Source organism: Podarcis raffonei, chromosome 1 (genome assembly GCF_027172205.1).
Source record: "Podarcis raffonei isolate rPodRaf1 chromosome 1, rPodRaf1.pri, whole genome shotgun sequence".
Lineage (NCBI taxonomy): Eukaryota > Metazoa > Chordata > Lepidosauria > Squamata > Lacertidae > Podarcis > Podarcis raffonei.
In genome coordinates, this window is record NC_070602.1 from 90,581,001 (window position 1) to 90,601,824 (window position 20,824).

Consider the following 20,824-nt stretch of genomic DNA (forward strand, 5'->3'; position numbering starts at 1 on the left):
AAGAAATGCACATGGGCAAAGGATCTGAACCCTAGCTCCCCCTCCCCCACTTTACCTGTGTTTCCAGTCAGGGTTCAATAGAAGATGCTTTATATAAAGATGGGGGCAGCACTGTGAATGAACAAAAGTGTCTGCCCCCTTCACATATAGTGTAGTCCAAAGAAATGTGCCTGAAATAAAGAACTGGCAAATAGATTCTCCCATCACATATTACCTCTGCTGAATGGATGTTTCGCAAAATGGAAACATATTTTGCCTGGCACCTCACCAGAACAACGTTCTGGTTTCAGCAATTGACAATTGTCTAGAAGTTTCTCTTCCTGGAAGGGATTCAAAGAACTGCGGACCAAAGACAAGATTTATGTCTCCTGAGTTCTCTGGGCTTCATGAATACTGGGAACAGATACAATCCTTGGACCTCTGTCAATGCACTAACTCTGCAACACCAGCCCAAGTAGCACTACCAGAACTGAATGTCCATGGTGTGTTTTGGCAAAGCAGGCATAAGGCAACACCTAATCTCTGAACAAAGAAAAACTTGGAAGGAAGATCTGCCAGTGGTGGTGGAAAAACAAACAAATATGAAAGCCCTTTCAACTGCACTGTCAGTTTCAACTACACCATCAGTTTCAACAACATAATTTTCAACCACTTGAAAATGTGATTGTAACTCACTGATAAGAAGATACATAAAAGTTACATTTTTTGCAAAAGAATCAATTTCCTTACATTCTGAAAATGGCAAAAATAAAGGGCTTCTCGTCCTGGCATTGTCTACACCACCCACAGTGAAAGTCTTGCTAGGATGATTTTGTGGAATGGTTGAATCTAGGATTTACCTATAATAGCACTTGCATCGTTATTCTACCCAGTCTACCACAAAATCAAGTTCTCTCTCTACATCAGTTATTTCTCTATCATATTCAAATGTGCCACCATTTCCCGTGTTCTGAAAGAATTGCTCATTCTGTAACCAATCTTCCTTCCATCTTTTACCTCCAAAGTCTTGAAACGTGCTATTTGCTCATGCAGTCTCTACACCATCTCTCTCTAACCAGCAAAATTGAAGGTCTCTGGATTCTTGCTGCGTATACACCACACATTTAAAGCACACACTCAAAATCCTGATTGCTATACTTGTTAAGAGTGCAGGGAATAGAAGGTATGTGAGGGATAAACTATAGTTCCCAGGATTCTTTGAGGGTAGGAGTATGCTTTAAATGCATGGTGTGTACACAGCCTTTGACCTTACCTTCCTTGATTTATGTTGCCTTTCATACAGCTGATTGCTTCTCTTCCTACCCATCACAACTTTTCAGCAGCATCCCTTCCCCTTTTCTTGGGACTTTTCTTAATCTCTCTATGTTCTGGCTTTGGGCAGCTTCATCAAATTGTATGGCATTCAAACATAGACTCACTTTCCAGATCTCTACTTCCTTCATCCAGTCCCACATCTCTAAGGGCTTGGGCATTCAGTGCTTAGATTTCATTGGGTTTTCACAAGCTCACTATACCCAAGGCTGCTCTACACCCAAGACCCCAACTACCACCTTAATATTAGAGGTTACCGTCCACACACTTTCACTGTGCAGACACTGGTGGTTAGGTAAAACCTCTTTTAAACTGTTTAGCAGAGTTTATCTTCTTTCTCTCTCACGGAAGTCGTGAACAATGACAAAGTTGTTGTTTCAAAGATGACGCACAAACTCTGTGAAGTCTCAGTCAAGAGATAATAAATTAATAACAACAACAACAACAACAACAACCCCGCTCATCTGGCTGGGTTTCCCCAGCCACTCTGGGCAACATCCAACAGAACATTAAAAACAGAATAAAACTTCAAACATTAAAAACTTCCCTAAACAGGGAAGATTTTATTCCCAGACCGGGTACAAGCATTACGATAGCAATATATATTTTCAACTGTTAACATAAACAGCAATTAACAGTACACTTTCAAACAAAAGTCTTGTCTTATCTCCAGCACCTCATAAATTACAAGAACAGGCATATGCAAAAACCAAACCGAGTGGTCTTCTTATTTGCACTTCTAGCTGATGCTAATTAAGCTCAGAGTGCCACTCCCATACATTCAAGGAAAAAACTCTGGAACCTTCTAGAAATTTTCTACTTGTTACTGGCATAATGATTTCTTAACACTTAGCTCCTCCAACCGTAGCATCTTTAGGTCTCTAATTTGAATGATTTTTTCATCCATTCTCATATATGGCCCACGATCAAGTCATGGATGGCAGTGGTCTTATGAATCATTGACCTGGCATTGCACAGCAGCACCTTCAGGTCATGTGGGTATTCCTTGCTGATTCCAGTATCTGTCCAGTCAAGACCAGACCCAGCGGCAGGGATAGTCCTCAAACAACGACTAAACCTGCCTCCTCAGTAATGACATGGTCTGGTCTTAATGTAACTCCTCCTCCTGCTCATGATCACTGAGATCGGTTGTCCCAGTGCATCCCCCCCTGTGGAACCTGCCCCAGCCATTTTGTTGGCTCCCAGCCAGTCCTGATCCCTCCCCTTAAAATCAAATTAAAACCTATACAAAAAACAAAAAACAAAAAAACCAAAAACAGTAAAAGTTACAAACATACCAAAATTAAACAACTTCCCAAACCCGACTAAACATCCATCCCACCCCCCAGGCCTCCTTGGAGCCTTATAAGCTGTGGCGGTGAGTATGGGGCCTGCCCCCAGGCCCAAGGTGGAAAATGGGCTTTAAGGGGGAGCGGTCCTCCCCAGTACTCACTGGCAGAGCTGCAGCAACAACAACAAAAGACAAGCCTGCTGGATCAGGCCAGCATCCTGTTCTCACAGTGGCCAGCCAAATGCCTATGGGAAGCCTGCAAGCTGTCTACGAGAGCAACAGCACTCTGCACACCTGTGATACCCACCAACTGGCGTTCAGAAGCATAATGCTTCCGACAGTGGAGGCGCAACACAGCCAGTGTGGCTAGTAGCCACTGATAGCTTCATTCTCCATGCATTTGCCTAGTCCTCTTTCAAAGCCATCCAAGTTGGCGGCTGTCACTTGTGGGAGCCAGTTCCATAGTTTAACTATGCTCTGTGTGAAGAAGTAGGCTACCTCCCTTCCCCTTCCAGCTGTAGCTAAAAATCCACTCCTTCTGTGACGTTTCTGGTATAACCCCCCCCCCCATAGTCATAGAGTACATAGAAAACTTAAGAATAAGCAACTGACACCCACTCACACGCATCCTTTGCAACTCTTGGCTCTCCTCTTTCTACTTATGTGCCTCTCTCCCTGTTGTTTCCTCCTTGGGTCTAAATTTAGATTATAAGCCTCTCAGGGCAAGGCAGGATTTTTGTTTATCGCATTCTATACTGTTGCACATGCACACAATAATAGCCTGCATCTACTGGAAACACTATTTGCATCAGTTCGTTTATTAGTCTGTTGAGAATAAAAGTGGGTGGGGTGACATTATTTTAGAAGTAGGGCTTTTTTAAACAAGGTTGATGTTGGCTATTAAAAAAAACCAAACCACCCCTACTAACACTTAGTAGCTAAAGCAGCTCATAGAGTTAATTCAGACAGAGTTTCTATTCTAAAACAATAACATCTGTGGAGCACAGTTACACAAATGTGTGGGTTATGTCATACAACTTGTATCATGGAATGGAATTTTATCTGCAGCCTTAAAATATCAGTGGCATCCAAAATCCACAAGGGAAGAACTTATTTTTATAACCTAAGAATGAATCGTTACAAAATAGCCAAAGGAAGAAAGAAGGAAGGAAGAAAAGCAATTTCTAGAATATTGTTTTTTTAAGAGTAACCACATGTGCAATAAAATACATTTAGGCAGTACAGGAATTGTATGATACACAGATAACACGAGGAGAGAGAAAAAGAAGTGCAAGATGGAACAACATCCATTTACAAAGAACAAATATATCCCATCAATCATACAAGATAGAAAACAATGATTCATGCAGAAAACTGGAAGAATTACAAAGTGAACAAAGAGATGAGGAGAAATGCGTGGCTTTTACAGATGTCACAATATTATTTCCCAACTGCCACAGCCTCCAACAAACACAGTCTTTAGGATTCAGAGCTCACCAGTTTCTGGGGCTTTTAACATTTTCCCTAAAGTTAACCAGGATTAAAGTTAACCAGAACTTCTAAATATCAACAATCCCCCTCTCTTTCTCTACAGGCTGACAGAATCTAGACCTGTGTGAAAATCCTCATTCCCATTTTCATATCCATTGCTATTCATATTCCTAGCTGTTGCCTGCGAATGTATCATAATGGCAAATAGAATGATCTGTAGTACAGTACTACTGCAGTCTTTGCCCAGTAAACTAATTGGGAACGCAATCTATCTGTTCCAGTGTTCTCATTGTTCATTTATTCTGCAAGGAGAGCTGGATGCTTATAGAAACCTTGGAAACTGCCTTATACCAAGCCAGACCATTGGCTCCATCTAGCTCAGTAATGTCTACACTGACTGGCAGCAGCATCCCAGGGTTTCAGACAAGGGACTTTCCCAGCCCTAACTGGAGATGCCATGGATTGAACCTTGCGCCTTCTGCACAGAGAGCACATGCTCTACCACTGAGCTATGGCTGTTCCCCAATTGAGGCAAGCATTCAGTTCAGTGTGTATCCTCAGAAAGCGGTGTAATTTGAGAGGAGACACTGTCAAGTTAAAAAGGGGGCTGAACAGAATGCTAATCTTACTTGCCTTGATCCAGCCAGAAGCTACTATACCCATGCTGAAGATGGGGAATAGTTTGTGCCGTTTCCCCAGCCTGCTCCAGCAGTGAGGGAGCCGCCGCAATCCCGGTTGGCGGAATCCCAGCTTTATTTACTGGGTTCCAATTTAACTGAGGCTAGTGACTATGCACAGACTATACAGCAGCTAGGGCCAATTCACATTTAATGCAGCAAAACAGTGCTTGCCTTTTGTATGGCAAATTGAATTGCGAAAGGGTGATATATACTTCTCCACAGATTGCAGAATACATGCCAGGAAGCCATGGCCAAGCTGGTTCATGTCATGACCAGCATGCCTAAGATGCACAGACATTTGCCCCCACCCACATCAGGATACACACAGCAAACATGCCGTGTAACGTGTGATCCAGCCCCTATGTACCCAAGTGAATACTGATTCCCGGTGCAGCTGAAAGACTAGGAAGCACAATGCTAAATGCAGAGAGACAACATGGTATTTCCCAACACCGCCCAATGATGCCAGGAACCCATTTTCCCCTTTGGTAGTCAAGGCAATGTAATTCTCCAGCAGCAACTCATCTATGTTTCAGTTACATTCCCCGTGCTTCTGGTGTTCTGGGTGGTTTATCGCAAGACTCTACCCCAGGCTTTACTGCACAACGGGGAAGTGGGCTAAGGTGTGTTACCCTGGGAAACTTGCTTGCCTGACGTTGCCTTTACTGCAGTGCTTCCAGCAGAAGGAATGAAGGAAGAGATAGGAATGGTTTCTGACAATTCGGTGTGGTGGCTGAACAGGTAAAGCTTCTGGAACTGAGAAGTGGAGATTTCTCCACAGATAAAAAGTAGAAAGCAAAGAGCTGCTGCCTGTCTCTGCCTCTCCAAGACCTATCTGTTTGGAAAGCACCCTACCTGAGACAAAAGGTAAATAACATTGTGACACCTCAGACAAGATGGATTAACAGGTAGCTTGTTACCTGGGAGAGTAAGAGCGCCTGAAAGTCTTGTGAGGAGGAGCAACGGGGATGGAGTTAGGCTGAAAAAGGGGAGGGGGGTGCTTCGACAGCCCATCTGCACTCCAACCCCAGAAACGACTGCAGTGATCACAGGAAGAAAAGAGAGAAAGGGAGGAAGAAAAAGAAAAAGAAAAAAGGAGAAAACAAAACTATAATCTGAGTGGCTGAGTCTTTTCATGCTTTCTCAGCAAGAGAGGAACTTAATAGAAACAAACTGGACAGAAACACTCCGTGTAAATATGTTGTTATTCAGTAATATCTTTAGTATCAACCAACATTGTTATTTATGGATTTCAGGACAGTCAATGTGTTGTTTCTGTTTGCGTATTTCACAATATAGACCCAGGATGTTATCCTGCAATTGAAATCAGTGAAAATTTGGCCATTGGCTTTCTCTGGAAGTGGTTTTCAATTGTTTAGCTAATATTAAAATACTGAGGTGATTGCTGTTCTGAATATGCATCTGGAACAAATTCACCAGGGTAACAGAATGTAGGCTCCAGAAGGGCTTCAAACTAGCCAAGTGCTTGATGGTCACCAGGTCTGATGTACACATCCACAGATGACCTGGCAGCGGGTGGAATCTTATAATCCATTTTCCCAATAAAACTTCCAGGACAGTGTTTCTTCTTAGCATTATAGCTATGTCTCTGGTCCTCTGACTGAATACTCATATGAACAGTAAATACTTGTCATCATTGGCAAGTTCTTCTTCAAACAAAACCCATAGTTCCTCCTAATCCACCCCATTTCAGCACTTTACACATTTTAAAAAGACACCTTCCAAATTAGCAGGTCTACTGTCAGGCTGAAGCAGAATGGGCCTTGTAAAAAAAAAGGGGGGGCTGTCCAAGGCCCTGATAAACGGCAGGAGCTTTCACTGATGACTTGTGACTCTAGTTTGAATGGTAATTGCTTCTGTGGCATCTTCATTCATTCTTCAAAGCTATTGTTCTTCAAAACATAGAAGCAAAAAGATGTTCTTATCCTTCTGCCTCCTATCAGAGTGGTCTACATTCTGCTTTCCAGCTCCACCCATTCAACTTTAGCTGACTGACTAAACGTAGTTTTTTGGGCTGAGTTTTCTCATGCATGTTATGATGATTCATTAAGGTTTTGAGAAGACTAAGGCTGCAGCCCAACACCATTGAACTCAATGGGATTTTTGAGTAAACATGCATAAGATTGCACTGCAAAGCCAATATGTATTTCTATCTTGTGTGATTTAAAAGTTAAAAGGCAGGAGAGAGGGAGATTCAGTACAGATGGAAAATTCCTGTTCTCCTAACTATAGTTGGGAGATTGCAAGGACCCCGTGGGTTCAATCACCCTCCTTCTCTCCTCATTTTTTCTTTTCAATTTCCCTCTCCTTTCTGTTTTCAAATTGTAGTTTCAAAACTACAGTGCATATTTTTCTATAATAATAATGTATAATAATAATAATTTATTACTTATACCCCGCCCATCTGGCTGGGTTTCCCCAGCCACTCTGGGCGGCTTTCAACAGGAGATTAAAAAGACATTAAAAGCCATGGTTAGTTCTAAGTCAAGCATAGTTCGGAGTGGTGTTAGGTTAACATTATCACAATGTTCCAGCCTGGTCTCCTAGACGTTTATTAATGATCACAGAGATCTGTCAGGTCAGAGAAGACTAGATATGGAGCCCGCAATCACTGCTAGAACTTAACATCTCAGGACATTTCCTTCTGGATTTGCTGGAATATTCAATCCGTCACTTTGTTTCTATTGAGTTTTAAATACGTTATAAAGGTAAAGATCACATTGGTGTATGAAAAATGCTACAAGACTGGAAATGGGAAGTCAGAAATAATTCTACTGCATGTCACAGCAGTTTCTTTCTGAGCAGCGGAATAAGGAAAGTCAATCAAGAAAAAGTGATAAGAAGAGCAGTTATGCTTGCAGATACTGGTTCCCGGAGAAAGAAAAGAAAGGGTAATAAATTCCACAGATGCCAATCTCACCTACCTGTGAGGGAATCATCCAAAGTCATTCAATCCCAACTTTTGAAAGACTCATGCACACACACACACACACACAGAGAGAGAGAGAGAGAGAGAGAGAGAGAGAGAGAGAGAGAGAGAGTGTCCACCAATCCTGTCACTTTATAGCCATGCAAGTGGACAGGTTTATAATTCAAAAATACCACATCCTATCAAGGAAATAACATTTCAAACAGAAGAGGAATTATTTGTTAGAGAGTTCTCAGGCATTATCAGCCCCAAAGCATCTGAAGAATAATGCAAGACGTTGATCTCACTACTACAAATCATTCATTCATTCATTCATAGTTCAAGGCTGTATTCCTATGTCAACTTTCTGACCTAGGTGCAGGATTTTACTTTTTTGTCTGTTTTAAAACTCAAGGACAGCAGCATCATCAACAAAAATTAAAAAACAGAACACAATTAGAAATAAATAAACAGTAAATAAATTCAAAAATGCAGCAAGCATTTCAGAGAGCTGAACAGGAAAGCTACAAAAATGAACTGGAAAGCTACAGAAATGGCTTAACGGAATCGCCAGAAATAAAAAGCAAATAATTGGCTGAAAACCAGAAACCCCATCAGCCAGGATTTTCTCTGCAACACCCTTGCTCTGCTTACTATCTAGCTAGATTAAGAGTTCTGGAGAACCTGAAAGTTTGCACATTGCTTGGTGACATTTTGGTTGCCTTAATAAAGGTATTGATCTAATATGTTTTTTGAATCCAGCTCAAAGATGTGCATCTACTGGTATGTGTACAGAATGGAACCCTCAATAAGATGTTTGAGCTAAAGCATTGCCTTCTAGGCTCTTTACCTAATAGCAGAGTCACACTTAGAAATGTGTGTGGTTAGGAGAACACTTTGGGGTTTTTTGAACTTCTCAGAACTGCATAGCCAAGTGACATCATGATGCAAATATCAACACTGTCCATTTTACTGATATCTAGCAATGGAAGTCTTCTTCAGTGAATCTATATTGCTTAAAATGTGCATCTTGGACAATTAAACTTTTTTGGAAATGTTTCTAAATACCGAGTTGCAACACTTTACTCTGACTATGGGTGTATTGTGACGAACACTGTGGAAGCAAATCATTTGGTCTCTAGTACAAATTTGGTGTCAATTACCTCAGGGCCCTTTATGGCATTTGTGTGTTTTTAGTCTAAATCATCCCTAAATTTTATTTCACTGGAAAAGAATGAGTATTATATGCACATTAAGAAGCTGGCTCTCCAGGGCCTCAGATGAGTGTTTTTAGGACAGGAATCTTACAGATACCAGGAAATGAATCTGGGACCTTATGCATACGAAGCCTGCACTAAACCAGCAAGCTATAGCACATCCCCTAATCTAAACATCAAGTATATTCAACCATGCCCTTTGCTTTCCCTGATCTAATCTGTCCCTGGCCTTTTTGCTCAAATCCTTGAAATATGCCATGCAGGTTCTTCAAGCTGAGGCTAGGCTCCTCAAGCTATTCAGGCTAACATGTCCTGAAGGTAGCCCCTTTACTGCAGGAAAATCACATTTCCCCTTGTAGTTGCTGGGGATCCCCCCCCCCCCCAGATTGCAATTGTGATGACTACTGTGTGGAATGTGACAGTACAGGTGTCACAGGAACCTAATGGCTAATGCATACAACAGTGATACTGTTCCTCCCTTTCCCCTTGATACCCATGCTGCTGTGTTGTTTAAAACAAAGGTCGCATTTTATTAGTATTTTATTTATAAAGCTTTGCAGGGACTGTGCACTTCCCCCCTGTATCACTCTAGCACAGGAACAACTTAGCGCAAGGGGTAGCCAAAGTAGTGCCCTCTGGCTGTTGCTTGGACTCCCAACTCCCATCCAAATGGCCAATTGGCAGGGATGATGGGAGCTGAAGTCCAACAACATCTAGAGGACACCATGTCAGCTACTTCTGATCTATGTAGTCTACCCTTCTACTTCTGAAGTCCTCATTGTGCTTGGTAATTATTTGCCAGCCTTTCAAGCCTGTGTGTTACCAGCTCCCCTGCTCCCCAATTCTAAAATACAAAAAACCAAACCCCCAAACCCAGGAAACAAAGTTACAGCTATCCCCTTCAGTGAGTGTGGTGAAATGATTAGGGTGCTGGATTAAGACCTGGGAGAGAAGGGTTTAAATCCTACTCACCTGCAAATCTCATTGAATGATATTGGGATAGGTTAATCTATCTCACAGGGTTGTGGTGAATATAAATGTTGGGAGGAACTTGGAGGAAGGGGTTAATTTCCTTCATGAGCGCAAATTATTACATGGTTGAGATAAGCCAACAGCAGCGGGCAAAGCCAAGCCAGCTGCTACAGCAACAGTCCAGTGCTGACTATATAAATGATTAAGGCATGTCAGCTCATCAGTCGGGGGAACTGTGCTGTAGTGTCAGGGTCAGTCTTGAGAAGTGAGACAGAGTCTGTGTTACATCTTGAATTGCTGTAGCAACAGAAATACTTTCTGCTTGTGTACATATATGTATCTGCAAAAGCCTATACATGCTGCAGTAATCTACTGTGAACCTTAAGCTGCTTCTGTGTGGTGACTGGAACTGGGGGCAACTTTTGCTATGTGGTTATCTCACCTCAGATTCTCAACAGTAGATTGGGGAGGTGGGAGCTGCAGCAACTTGAGCTCCTTGGAGGAATAATGTAATAAAAAGTAAAATAAAATAAATTTTGAAGGCTATAACGTTAGATCAGGATGTGTGAGTATAGTTTCCCCTAACAAAATTCTACCATGTCACACAGCTTTCATAATGTTCTCTGTTACAATGCACAAGGAACACACCCAGTCGCACCTACAGCTACAAGCAGTGTAACATCCTCTGATACGAACCTGATAATGCATTATTAAAATTCAATTGTACAGCGAAGTAGGGAAAAAAATATACAATACAATCCCCTTTACAGAAGGCTGTGATGCATACTTGAGCATGTGCATTTGTATGAGCCTATAGTTCAGTCTGCCACATCTATATTAGCTTTTAGACACCTTATTATAAACAAGCGTTTTGTACTCTGTGCAAAAGCTGTCATAAAAGTACAGGTTTAGGGTTTTATTAAGGTACAGATACAAGCTTTGTCTCCTGACCCACTTTCAGAGCGGAGCAAATGTGTTACATATTTTCCTACATTGCCTCTTCTTGAGGAGTCACCTTTCAGATATGTTTCACACAGAAAAGCCTCTCAGACACCTATCAATCTTTTTTAAAATGAAGCTGCAGTATTACCTTGGGGAGAGTCCTCCATGAGAACAGTTGGTAGGTGAAGTTAAGGGGCTGGTTCTGCTGCTAGGGTGACGTGAAGGAGTTCGGCCAACAGTATTGCTAGGAGAACCCTAAGTGTACAAGCAAAAAAGAGGGTAAGGGGCAAATAACATGTGGCACAACAACAAGATGAATAAATACGGAACAATTTTGTCCTCATTCATATAATGTGTCACTTAAATAGAATAAATTTTTCTAATTAAGTTGTTGGAATAAATGACTCCTGGGCTTGTGTTGGAACACACACATACATATACATTTTTTGTGGGGGAACACATACCCCTAAACATTTTTTTAAAGAAAAAAACCACTGCATATACACATGCATATATTCTAAATAAAATAAGCCAAGCTACTCCCCCCAAAAAAATTTCAGAAGCAGATTGGCTTATTTTTGGGGGACAATTCAGCTTCAGAAATTGCCTACCACAATCCACCACTCTGCCCATTCCCCCACCTGACAGGAGTAGTGACAAACTCTGGTCTAGTTAGGGAAGAGGGAAAGAGGAAGTCTTTCCTCCTCTCTCCAGTGACTGGCCAAATGCCACTGCGTTTGCCCTTGGGAACTGCAGTTTTCCAACAGGACTATTCCAACATCAGTATCCTTTGGGGAAAACCCAAAGGCCAATGTGGTCTTTTGTCCTGGCATGCTGCTATGCAATGCATTAGAATGCTGGAGGAGGAGACTGCCCACCTCACCTGTCAATGGAAGTGGAAGGTGAGGATAAGCTTCTTCTCCAACTTGGACTTTAACCTGAGTCAAATAATATAATTTGGCTCCACAATCTTTACTGAGAAGGTTACCATTACGATCCCCTAAAGTTCATAGCCCTGCCTGAGCACCAACAAGCTTTGTCGTCACCTCTGCTTTTTAGAAGCCATTCTTCAAAACCCAAGGCCAGGCATAGCCAATGTGATAGCCTTCAGGTGTCGTGGACTAGACTTCCCATCAACACTGATAATTTGTCATGCTGGATGGGAGTTGTAGTCCATGTCTGAAGCATACCAAATACCACTGATCTAGACAATGCCAAGCTTCTTATAAAAGCTCACAACTAGTGAGCCCATATTTGAAGAAATTGAAAAAGCAGAAGTGCTTTATGTACATTTATGTACCATTGTATACCTACTTTGTCAAAAGGTATTTTTTGTACTACAGTCTAACCTTGGTTCCCGAACGCCTCCGTTATTGTACATTTTGGCTCCCGAACGCCAGAAACCCAGAAGTAAATGCTCCGGTTTTCGAACATTTTTTGGAACCTGAACATCCGACGCGGCTTCTGCTTGAGTGCAAGAAACTCTTGCAACCAATCAGAATCTGCGCCTTAGTTGTTGAACGTTTTGGAAATCAGACGGTCTTCCAAACGGATTACGTTTGACAACTGAGGTTTGACTGTATCCTGTAAAACAAATCCTGTGTGATTTTTGGGCAGAACTTTAGCTCTGAACAGATCAACAGTAGGGCTGGGCAATGTTGGGTTTTCAACATCATGATGTATCACCAGCCAAGCAAGTCGCATTGGCCCCAGACAGCAAAACGCAGCATGAAACTGCTGCTGATCTCACGGTGGGAGCTGAGGAACTTTCACCCCAGCGCCTCGCAGGCTGGGGACAATGCATCAGGCCCTGCTCAGCTGGGGGTGGGAGGGCTCCCCCCACCCAGCTGAGCAAGCCCCAACGCCTCAGCAGCATCGGGCTTCACTCAGCTGGAGACTCCTGACTCCCTCCAACAGGTGCTGCTAGCAGAGGGACTCAGGAGCATGGTCGTTTCACCAGCAAGTGTAACCAACACCATGATATGCTATTCATACTGGTCCTGGGCTATACAATGGTACCTTGGGTTACATACGCTTCAGGTTACATATGCTTCAGGTTACAGACTCCGCTAACCCAGAAATAGTGCTTCAGGTTAAGAACTTTGCTTCAGGATGAGAACAGAAATCGTGCTCCGGCAGTGCGGCGGCAGCAGGAGGCCCCATTAGCTAAAGTGGTGCTTCAGGTTAAGAACCGTTTCAGGTTAAGTACGGACCTCTGGAACGAATTAAGTACATAACCCGAGGTACCACTGTATATCGATACATTGGCCAGGCCTAATCAACAGCTTAACATAAATCAATGGCTCAGTTGATTTTAAGGAAAATATGTCACAGCCTCACCACACTAGTGTTACTGGAGTTCTTGAGGTGGTTGTGTAGCAGCCTGGTAGCACCGTCCTGGAATGTTTTGGGCAAGGCACCAAGTAACATGGTAAACTCAGGAGTGTTCAGTTCAAACAGAGAAATCAGGACTATTTGTGCTGCCTAGGAAGGAATAAAAAAAACCCACCAATCAACATCAGGGCAGTCTTTAAAAACTGCTTATGTTCTATTGAGGAGGGTCTTACCAGTAATAACGTGGGATGCGATTAAGATCCATTAATACATATAGTGTTTTGTGACAAGCTTCAATTAGATGGAATTAACATTCATTAACAGTATCCATAACAACGAAGCACATCCATAACAATGAGATCAATCCATTGAAGTTTTGCAAGAATTGCATCAAAGGTGTATGCACAAAGTACTTCCCAAGTCCAATGAAATATCTTGTTTCAGCTATCTGGCCTTGGGGCTTCAGAACTGCCTTACTGCATCAGACAACAGGGTTACCTAATCCACCATGGTGTCAAACAATAAAGGGGAGCTTCAGTGCTTTAAATAAAAGAGCACATCGAAAGAATGTGTATCACATAGACTTGTATGTCACTTTTTGATAGAAGGCTCTTGGATCCAATGGCAGCTTCCATCAGTAGAACAGGGAGGGAGGCGACTTTTGCCAATTCTTCCCTGGTGCAGCTGTCTGCGCCATCTCCCATGTTGTTCCAAAGGGTCCCCCCAACTCTCTGGAGGTTGGGGGAAGCACAGGGAGGGTGAGAAAATAGGTGGACATCACTTCCTTCCACATTATGGTGATGGAGACCTCTGTTGGTTCTAAGAGTCATGCATAAGTAGAGGGACACCACTGAATACATCCCAAGCAATGCAGTATTTTTCCTAGTAGAGATACATATCTCATGTTACACACCTTCAAAAATTACTAATCCCTACAAAACCTTTTAGGGCATTTAACAAGCTGAACTCCAGACCAGCATCTTACACTCCACACTCCAGTGGAACTACTGAGCAGTCAGTTTTTGCACATGAAGTCTATCTGAAATATCTCAATTGAAGAATAAACCCCATGTAACAGACTCATCATATGTGGATATAAACACAGTGCAATCTAAGAATGTTTACTTAGAAGTAAATCCTACTGAGCTCAATGGATTTTACTCCCTAGTAAGTGTGTGTGTGTGTGTGTGTGTGTGTGTGTGTGTGTGTGTGTTTAGGACAGTAGCCTCAAATGCTGCGGCTGCTTCAACACATTAATTACAAATTCTGACTACTCTGGTCATGAGAACATTTTCAGTTGGACTGAAAGCTGATGTAGTCAGTAAACTTGGGCAATACGGTAGCCAACAGGTGCTGGAGTTTGCTTGGGGAGGGAGGGGAGAATCCACATCCAGCATTCACTATCCAACTGCCATCTCGTTTCTTGTTTACATGTGCCATGAAGTCAGCCCTAAGGGTCACTTGTCAGGGTCTAAACCGGCTGTTCAAAGGTGTGTTAAGATTCAGTCCTTAAATGGTGACCCTTTCCATCCACCATAAGCAAACTGTTACACCTGAAGAAGAGAAAATGTGTGTCTGTTGTCTACAAAGGCCTAATAGTTTCCTTCCACTGGCCAGAGCATCTTCCAGCTGCATAGAGAATCTGACTGTACTGTACCCAGAAAGAGGGTGGAAATCACTCCTGTCCATCTTGTTCTACAGAACTGAAGAACATTCATCAAAAGAACATTCTCTGAACTGAAAATATTATGACAAATCAAAGATGCAATAAAATAATAGGGAAAAGCAGGAAATCATGCCAAAGTACATAAGCACTCGGGACAGATCATGCAGATCCAAGCGCTGGAATTTTAGTTTGTCGGAGGATGCCTACATGCAATCAGTAGTGCACCTAGGCAAGCAAGATCTCAGGGTTGTGGAGTCTTAGAAAAGAGCAGATTCAAAGCCCCTCTTGACTCATTTCTGAATTGACTAACCCTTCTGTTCCTAAAGCCACAGGACAATGACTGCTCCTTTCAGTTGTCTTGGCAGTTCTGAAGCAGGCTCCTACCAGTTTCTACTGCAGGTCTGTTCCCCCCAGGAATAATTACAATGCCATTTATCTGAATCCAAAATTCTCTCTAGTAAAGGAGCTTATTGCACTTGAGATTGCCATTCCTCAAATGCCACTGAAGGGCATAACCAAAGTTGTCTTTCTACGTAGACAAATGTCTTTTTGCCTTTGTCTCCAGTAATAGGGCAGAGCTGTGTTGGGCTAATACTCAAAGGGTGTGCCTGCTGCATGCAGATGTAAAAGCAGGCACACCCCAACTTTGCGCCAGGAGCCTTCAGTCCCTTTCCACCCAACCTTGAGATGTGAACTCATCATGCAGTGCAACTAACTGCAGAGCTTCTTTTAGACAGTAATGATTACACTTCATCTAATTCAAACTCTTGAGTGAAAGAAAACATACATCAAGCCAAGTTATTTGCACACACGCACAAAGACACACACACACACAGTCAGCACTGCATATTTATTTCGGGCCCCCATTTCTCTCCACAGATGATGTAGACTAGATTAGAACTCTGGACTGCAAACAGAGAGTATACCTTATGATTAGTGTACACTACTTTTTAATCTACCTGTTTACACTTCTCTTCCAAGTTTCCTTCACCAGGACCTGATGAGGCTGATGGTCTAGCTGGTATATCCTCACCTACCCAACTATGCATGGTCTGAGGTCAACAAATAGGAAAGGGGACAGGATTTAGTAGAAGCAAGCACAATATTTTCAGTGACCCATACAGAAAAGCAGTTGCATATTTTAGTTTCTTGCCAGGGCTGCATTTTCAAAGAAGGTGGTGCTTCTCAAACTTGAGGCCAATGCTGTAAAATTTAAATTGCTATTTGATCACTAAGATCTTTTACATCTTATTTTGGCTGGGATCTCATCTATTATTTTAGTGGCATTGGATTCTATCTGAATTCTGCTCTGTTACTCATGCAGCACTCAGCAGTCTTAAAGGTACTATCAGACTTTAATTACTCCCACCTTAATAACTGCTGCTAAACATTATTTTTCATTTTCTCTTTTTTTTGAGAGAGAGAAAAAGCACATGGACTTTATACTGCACCTGTCAAATCAATTGCTCACAAATCTTTTCCCTCCTAAAACCAAAGTAAGCTTTAAGAAGCTTTAGGAACCTCAGAGTATTAGGCAAGAACTATGTTAATACAAACTGCAAGTATGTCAAACGACGCAATCCTATACATGTCTATGAAGTCCCAATGCTTTCAGTGGGGCTTACTCACAGGTAAATGTGTATAGGATTGCAGTCCGGGGCAGCAAAGAAGCAGCACATCACTCCATGGTGTTCCAGCAACACCACATATTTGCCTGAGCGTTGATTAGATAGCCTTTTGCTGCAATAGTGCTAGCAGATTGGATTGCCTAAGCCTGGTATGTGCATTTCTAGAGCACATTCACCTAGCAGTAGTGTTGAGAACAGTGATGGAGAGCCACGGAGCTGTCCCCCTGACACTGGCAACACCACAGCTTACCTGGATAAGAATGTAAGGAGAACCTGATGGATCAGGTCCATGGCCCAGCATCCTGTTTTCACAGGGCCATGGTCAGGGTTCCATGGATGCATTGGTGGAGCTCCCATCGTACCAGCCATGACTGCCATTTAGCTGCCACGTTTTGAAAGCTACAATGGCAGATGAATGACTTGTCCAAGAGACATACACTGTCCAACAAAACCCCGTTGAAACTTTTATGGAACAGCCCTGCTCATTCAGACCAAGGATCCATATTGTCAGGACCTTGTTCCCAACTGTGGACAGTCAGATGCCTCCAGGAAGCCTACAAAAGCAGGGCAGGAAGGAAAAAGCCCTCTCTTGTTGTGACTAGTATTCAAGGTCTAGTTCCTCTGAACACGGAAGTTTCACTCAGATATAATGGTAAATAGCTTTTCTTAGATCGGGGTAGCCAATGTGCTGCCCTCCAGATGTTGTGAACTACAACTTCCATCATGCTTGACCACTGGCCATGCTGGATGGTTCTGAAGGGAGTAGATCACATCTGGGGAAAACACCACATTAGCCACTATATTTAAAACCCATTCTCCATGAAATTGCCTAATCCTTTTTTTAAAAAAAAACCATCTAAGCTACTGGAGACCTGCACATTTTGTGACAGGCAATTAGATAAATTAACTACGCACCATGTGAGGAAGTATTTTCTTTTGTCTGCCCAGAATCTACTGCCAAGCAACACTCATCCCTATTTTTAAAAAAACTATTATTTGCAGAACTCAAAACGCATGTACTGGCCAAAATTGCTCTTGAGCTTCTCATTCAAAACAAACAAAAACTGATGGCCACTGTTTTGGAAACAAGGCTTAGGAACAGAGAGATCTTTATAGGTTCTAATGGCATCAAAGACATTTTAAAATACCAGTGTGAAAGAGGTTTTTAAAGGCTCCTTTCCCCCCTTGTCTTTTGAAAAGTGCAAGTTTTATACTTCTCCAGAATGCTTTTCTATGAATAAGTATATTTAAAGAGCCCTCCTTACATACCCCCTATCTCTTTGCTCTTACTTGTGCTGAATCTAATCAGACATTTTTTTTGCTCAGTCATTCAGTTTGAAGAGACGCCTTTAGAATTCTTCACTGTCTGCTTCTGATTTTAATTTGGTGTTAACAGCAAAAACTGACTTCAGATCATTTATAATTGAATTAAATAGCCATAATTTGCTTCCTTCCCATGTGAAAATTATGCAGTTAATGCTTTTTGTATTTGCATGCAAATGCCTATTTTGTCTTTTGTATGAAATCTGTGTTTGGATAAAGTAATTTTTCACTGACATTTAGGTTTTTCTGAGTGGACCTTTCTCTTCAGTTTCTCTCTGTGTTTTTATCACCCGCTGCCTTATCCTCCCTAACATCCACAGGTTGTATCTTTTTCTTATTATATAAACTTTAACAAGGTGAGATTTCTCTCAACTTGTGTGTAGCAATGGTGACACCTAATGGCAGAGCTGGAAACTTCCTAGTCCTTGCTAAAATGCTATTTCACCAGCAAGTTGCTTTAAAACTATATTTTTCTTTCTTTATCACACAGAGACATGTAAATTAGCCCATTAAGGATGGGCAGCACAACAAAGACTCTCTCTCTCTCTCTCTCTCTCACACACACACACAAACAAACAAACAGAAGGTTCCAGACACTGCCCTGCTGTGGAAATCTTCTTATTAATTAATCCAAATAATCTAGCTTTAAAGAATGCAAGGAAAGTATGGGGGTGGGGGCCAGAGCATCATAATACTGTAGTAATGCAAAGCACATATTTACAGAAAGGTATTCTGCTTATTGTAGACAATTCCAAAGTGCCTCTTTTGTAATTATATGAAATAAATATTATGTATGAACTGAAAGTGTGTGTGTGTAACATCTGTTCATGCTGCCCTTTGGGTACTCCCACTGTTAAAAGGGGAATTAGGTAGTGAGCAGAGAAGGGCCTTTTTTGGTTGCAGCACCCCATCTGTGGAACTCCCTTCCTAGGAAAGCTCACCTGGCACCTACCTTGTTATCTTTCAGGCACCAGACAAAGACTTTCCTATTTTCCCAGGCCTTTCAATTATTTTACCTACTCTGTGAAGATTGTCTCCTATTGTTGCTACTACTTTTTATGCTGTTTGATCTGTTATTACTGCTGGCTGTATTTAATTTGTTTTAATGTTTTTTAAATCATCCTAGACCAAGTGATAAAGGGGGTGGGTGGTGCAGAAATGTTCCAAAACAAGCAAGCAAGCAAGTTCTCTGAATTTTAGGGTTCATAGAAAATATGCTTCTAGATCCTGTTTTTGTTCTATCTAGGGAGTGGAATCTTGTATTATCTAATAGGAATGCAAATATTGTGGATGGTGAATAACTGGCTCTCTCTTTTCAAAGTAAAATACCATTTGATCCGTCAGATGTATTAAAAAAAGAGTTCAAAGTTCTTCTGGTTATTCATATAATGCTATGGAAGACAAAAATGGATGGTTAAGTAGCCATAAACTTTATCTAAGGTGACAGATATAGATACAGCCATTCAAAAATCAAATTACTTGACCTATTCAATTTCACAATGTTTATAATGGTTTATATTAACTTAGAAAATTCTGACACTTAACCCTTGTCGTTGCTTTAACTCACCTTTCTCACATCTGAGCTCTTTGGTTCTGTTGTCCAAGTAATGATCCTAGAAACAGCAAGTTTTGCCTCACTGGAGTTTGCAAAATCTGTGGGGTCCATCTGTCTGGCCAAGGACTCAATATACTTCAGGATGGCCACTTTTACCTAAAGTGAGTGGGATACTTCTGTAAGTAAGATAGAACACTGCAAATTCCCCAAACCCCAAGATCTTTCCCTGCTCCTATTCAAGAATCTGTGGGTCACTGATTGCTATATAAAAGTCATCTCTAGATTTTCTGAACGCCACTAAAATATAAACACTGGACAAAAGACTACCTTCCCCACTGTGGTCTGTGGTCAAGTACTATGTTCTCAGATGCAAGCATTTCCCAATGTTAATGCAAAAGCTTTTACTTGCCTTAAGGTTTGGTGTTTGGGTTTGATCTACAATAAATCTCATCAAAATATTAAACTGTTGATCAAACGGAAAAGAATCCCTAGAGTGGAAAGAAAAGAAAACAATGCATGACAACAAATTCCATTACTAGTCACAACATTTATGCACACAAGAGGCCACATTTGCACATGATGCTAAACCACGGTTTGTAGTATTTAGATCAGCAACCTGTGAATTAACTATGGTTAATCTCAAACAACTTGCAAATATAATTGCTGAAGCTGGCTTATTTAAACTAACCATAGTTAAGACTAGCCACTTTCAGGTTTGGATGTCATGGGAAACCGATTAATTGAGAGTGCAAATGAGAGCTTCTGAAGTCGTCCTCCAGGCTGTGTGGGATGAGGAGCAGGGGGAGGGCGACTTCCAGGCATGTTGTGTCTTGTTCTTGTTCATACATATTGCATTCACCTATGGTTTACTGAGGTGTGCAGACATGGCTAATGTTCAGTCAATAACAAAGGTTCTAAAAAGATAGTTCTCTCCCCCCCTCCCCACTTTCTGTTTCATTCAGTTTTCCTTTTCTTGTAAGATCTTGTCTCAGATGGAGAAATGATGCAGCATTTACTACTCACAGCCTGGGTGATGGGAGCACAAAAAACAGAATAATTTTTTTTTTTAAAAAAAGACGAGTCTCAAATGCAAACATGCAAAAAAAAAAATTGCAAAAATGCAAAGATGGTTCTTTGGGCATTGCTACATGCAGCCCTTGTTTCTTTGACCTGGGGTTCCATGGAAGCCCTCTGAAAAGGGAGGGAAGCTCTATAGCGTAGTGGTTGATGAACGACATCTTCCAACTTATGCAGTCCAAGCATAGACCTTAACTATTGGCTGCTGAAAAACTGTCAAGAATCCATTGTCATAATTTAAAGCACTCTTGTACAACTTTAACAGTCATGGCTTAGCCCAAGGAATCTTGAGAACTATAGTTTGTTAAGGGTGCAGGGAATTATAGTTCTGCGAGGGGCTTCCTAAGAGTCCTTAACAAGCTGCAGTTCCTAGGATTTTTGGGGGGAAGCCATGACTATTGAAGTTGT

At 41.7% G+C, this 20,824-nt stretch overlaps 1 protein-coding gene across 36 annotated transcripts in view; it reads right to left on the reverse strand.

Annotated features, from left to right (window-relative positions):
* The window catches only part of CLASP1 (cytoplasmic linker associated protein 1), a 161,712-nt gene that overhangs the window by 18,190 nt on the left and 122,698 nt on the right, over positions 1 to 20,824 (reverse strand). For 20 of the 36 annotated variants that reach the window (XM_053403302.1, XM_053403281.1, XM_053403285.1 and 17 more), the window contains 6 exons: positions 19,749 to 19,827; positions 19,352 to 19,495; positions 15,793 to 15,885; positions 13,174 to 13,317; positions 10,982 to 11,088; positions 5,694 to 5,810 (listed from right to left, as the gene is read on the reverse strand). In XM_053403302.1, coding sequence (XP_053259277.1) covers positions 5,694 to 5,810; positions 10,982 to 11,088; positions 13,174 to 13,317; positions 15,793 to 15,885; positions 19,352 to 19,495; positions 19,749 to 19,827 — 684 coding nt within the window. The remainder of the gene's footprint in view (positions 1 to 5,693; positions 5,811 to 10,981; positions 11,089 to 13,173; positions 13,318 to 15,792; positions 15,886 to 19,351; positions 19,496 to 19,748; positions 19,828 to 20,824) is intronic. The other 16 variants (XM_053403378.1, XM_053403436.1, XM_053403542.1 and 13 more) reach the window with 3 other exon arrangements.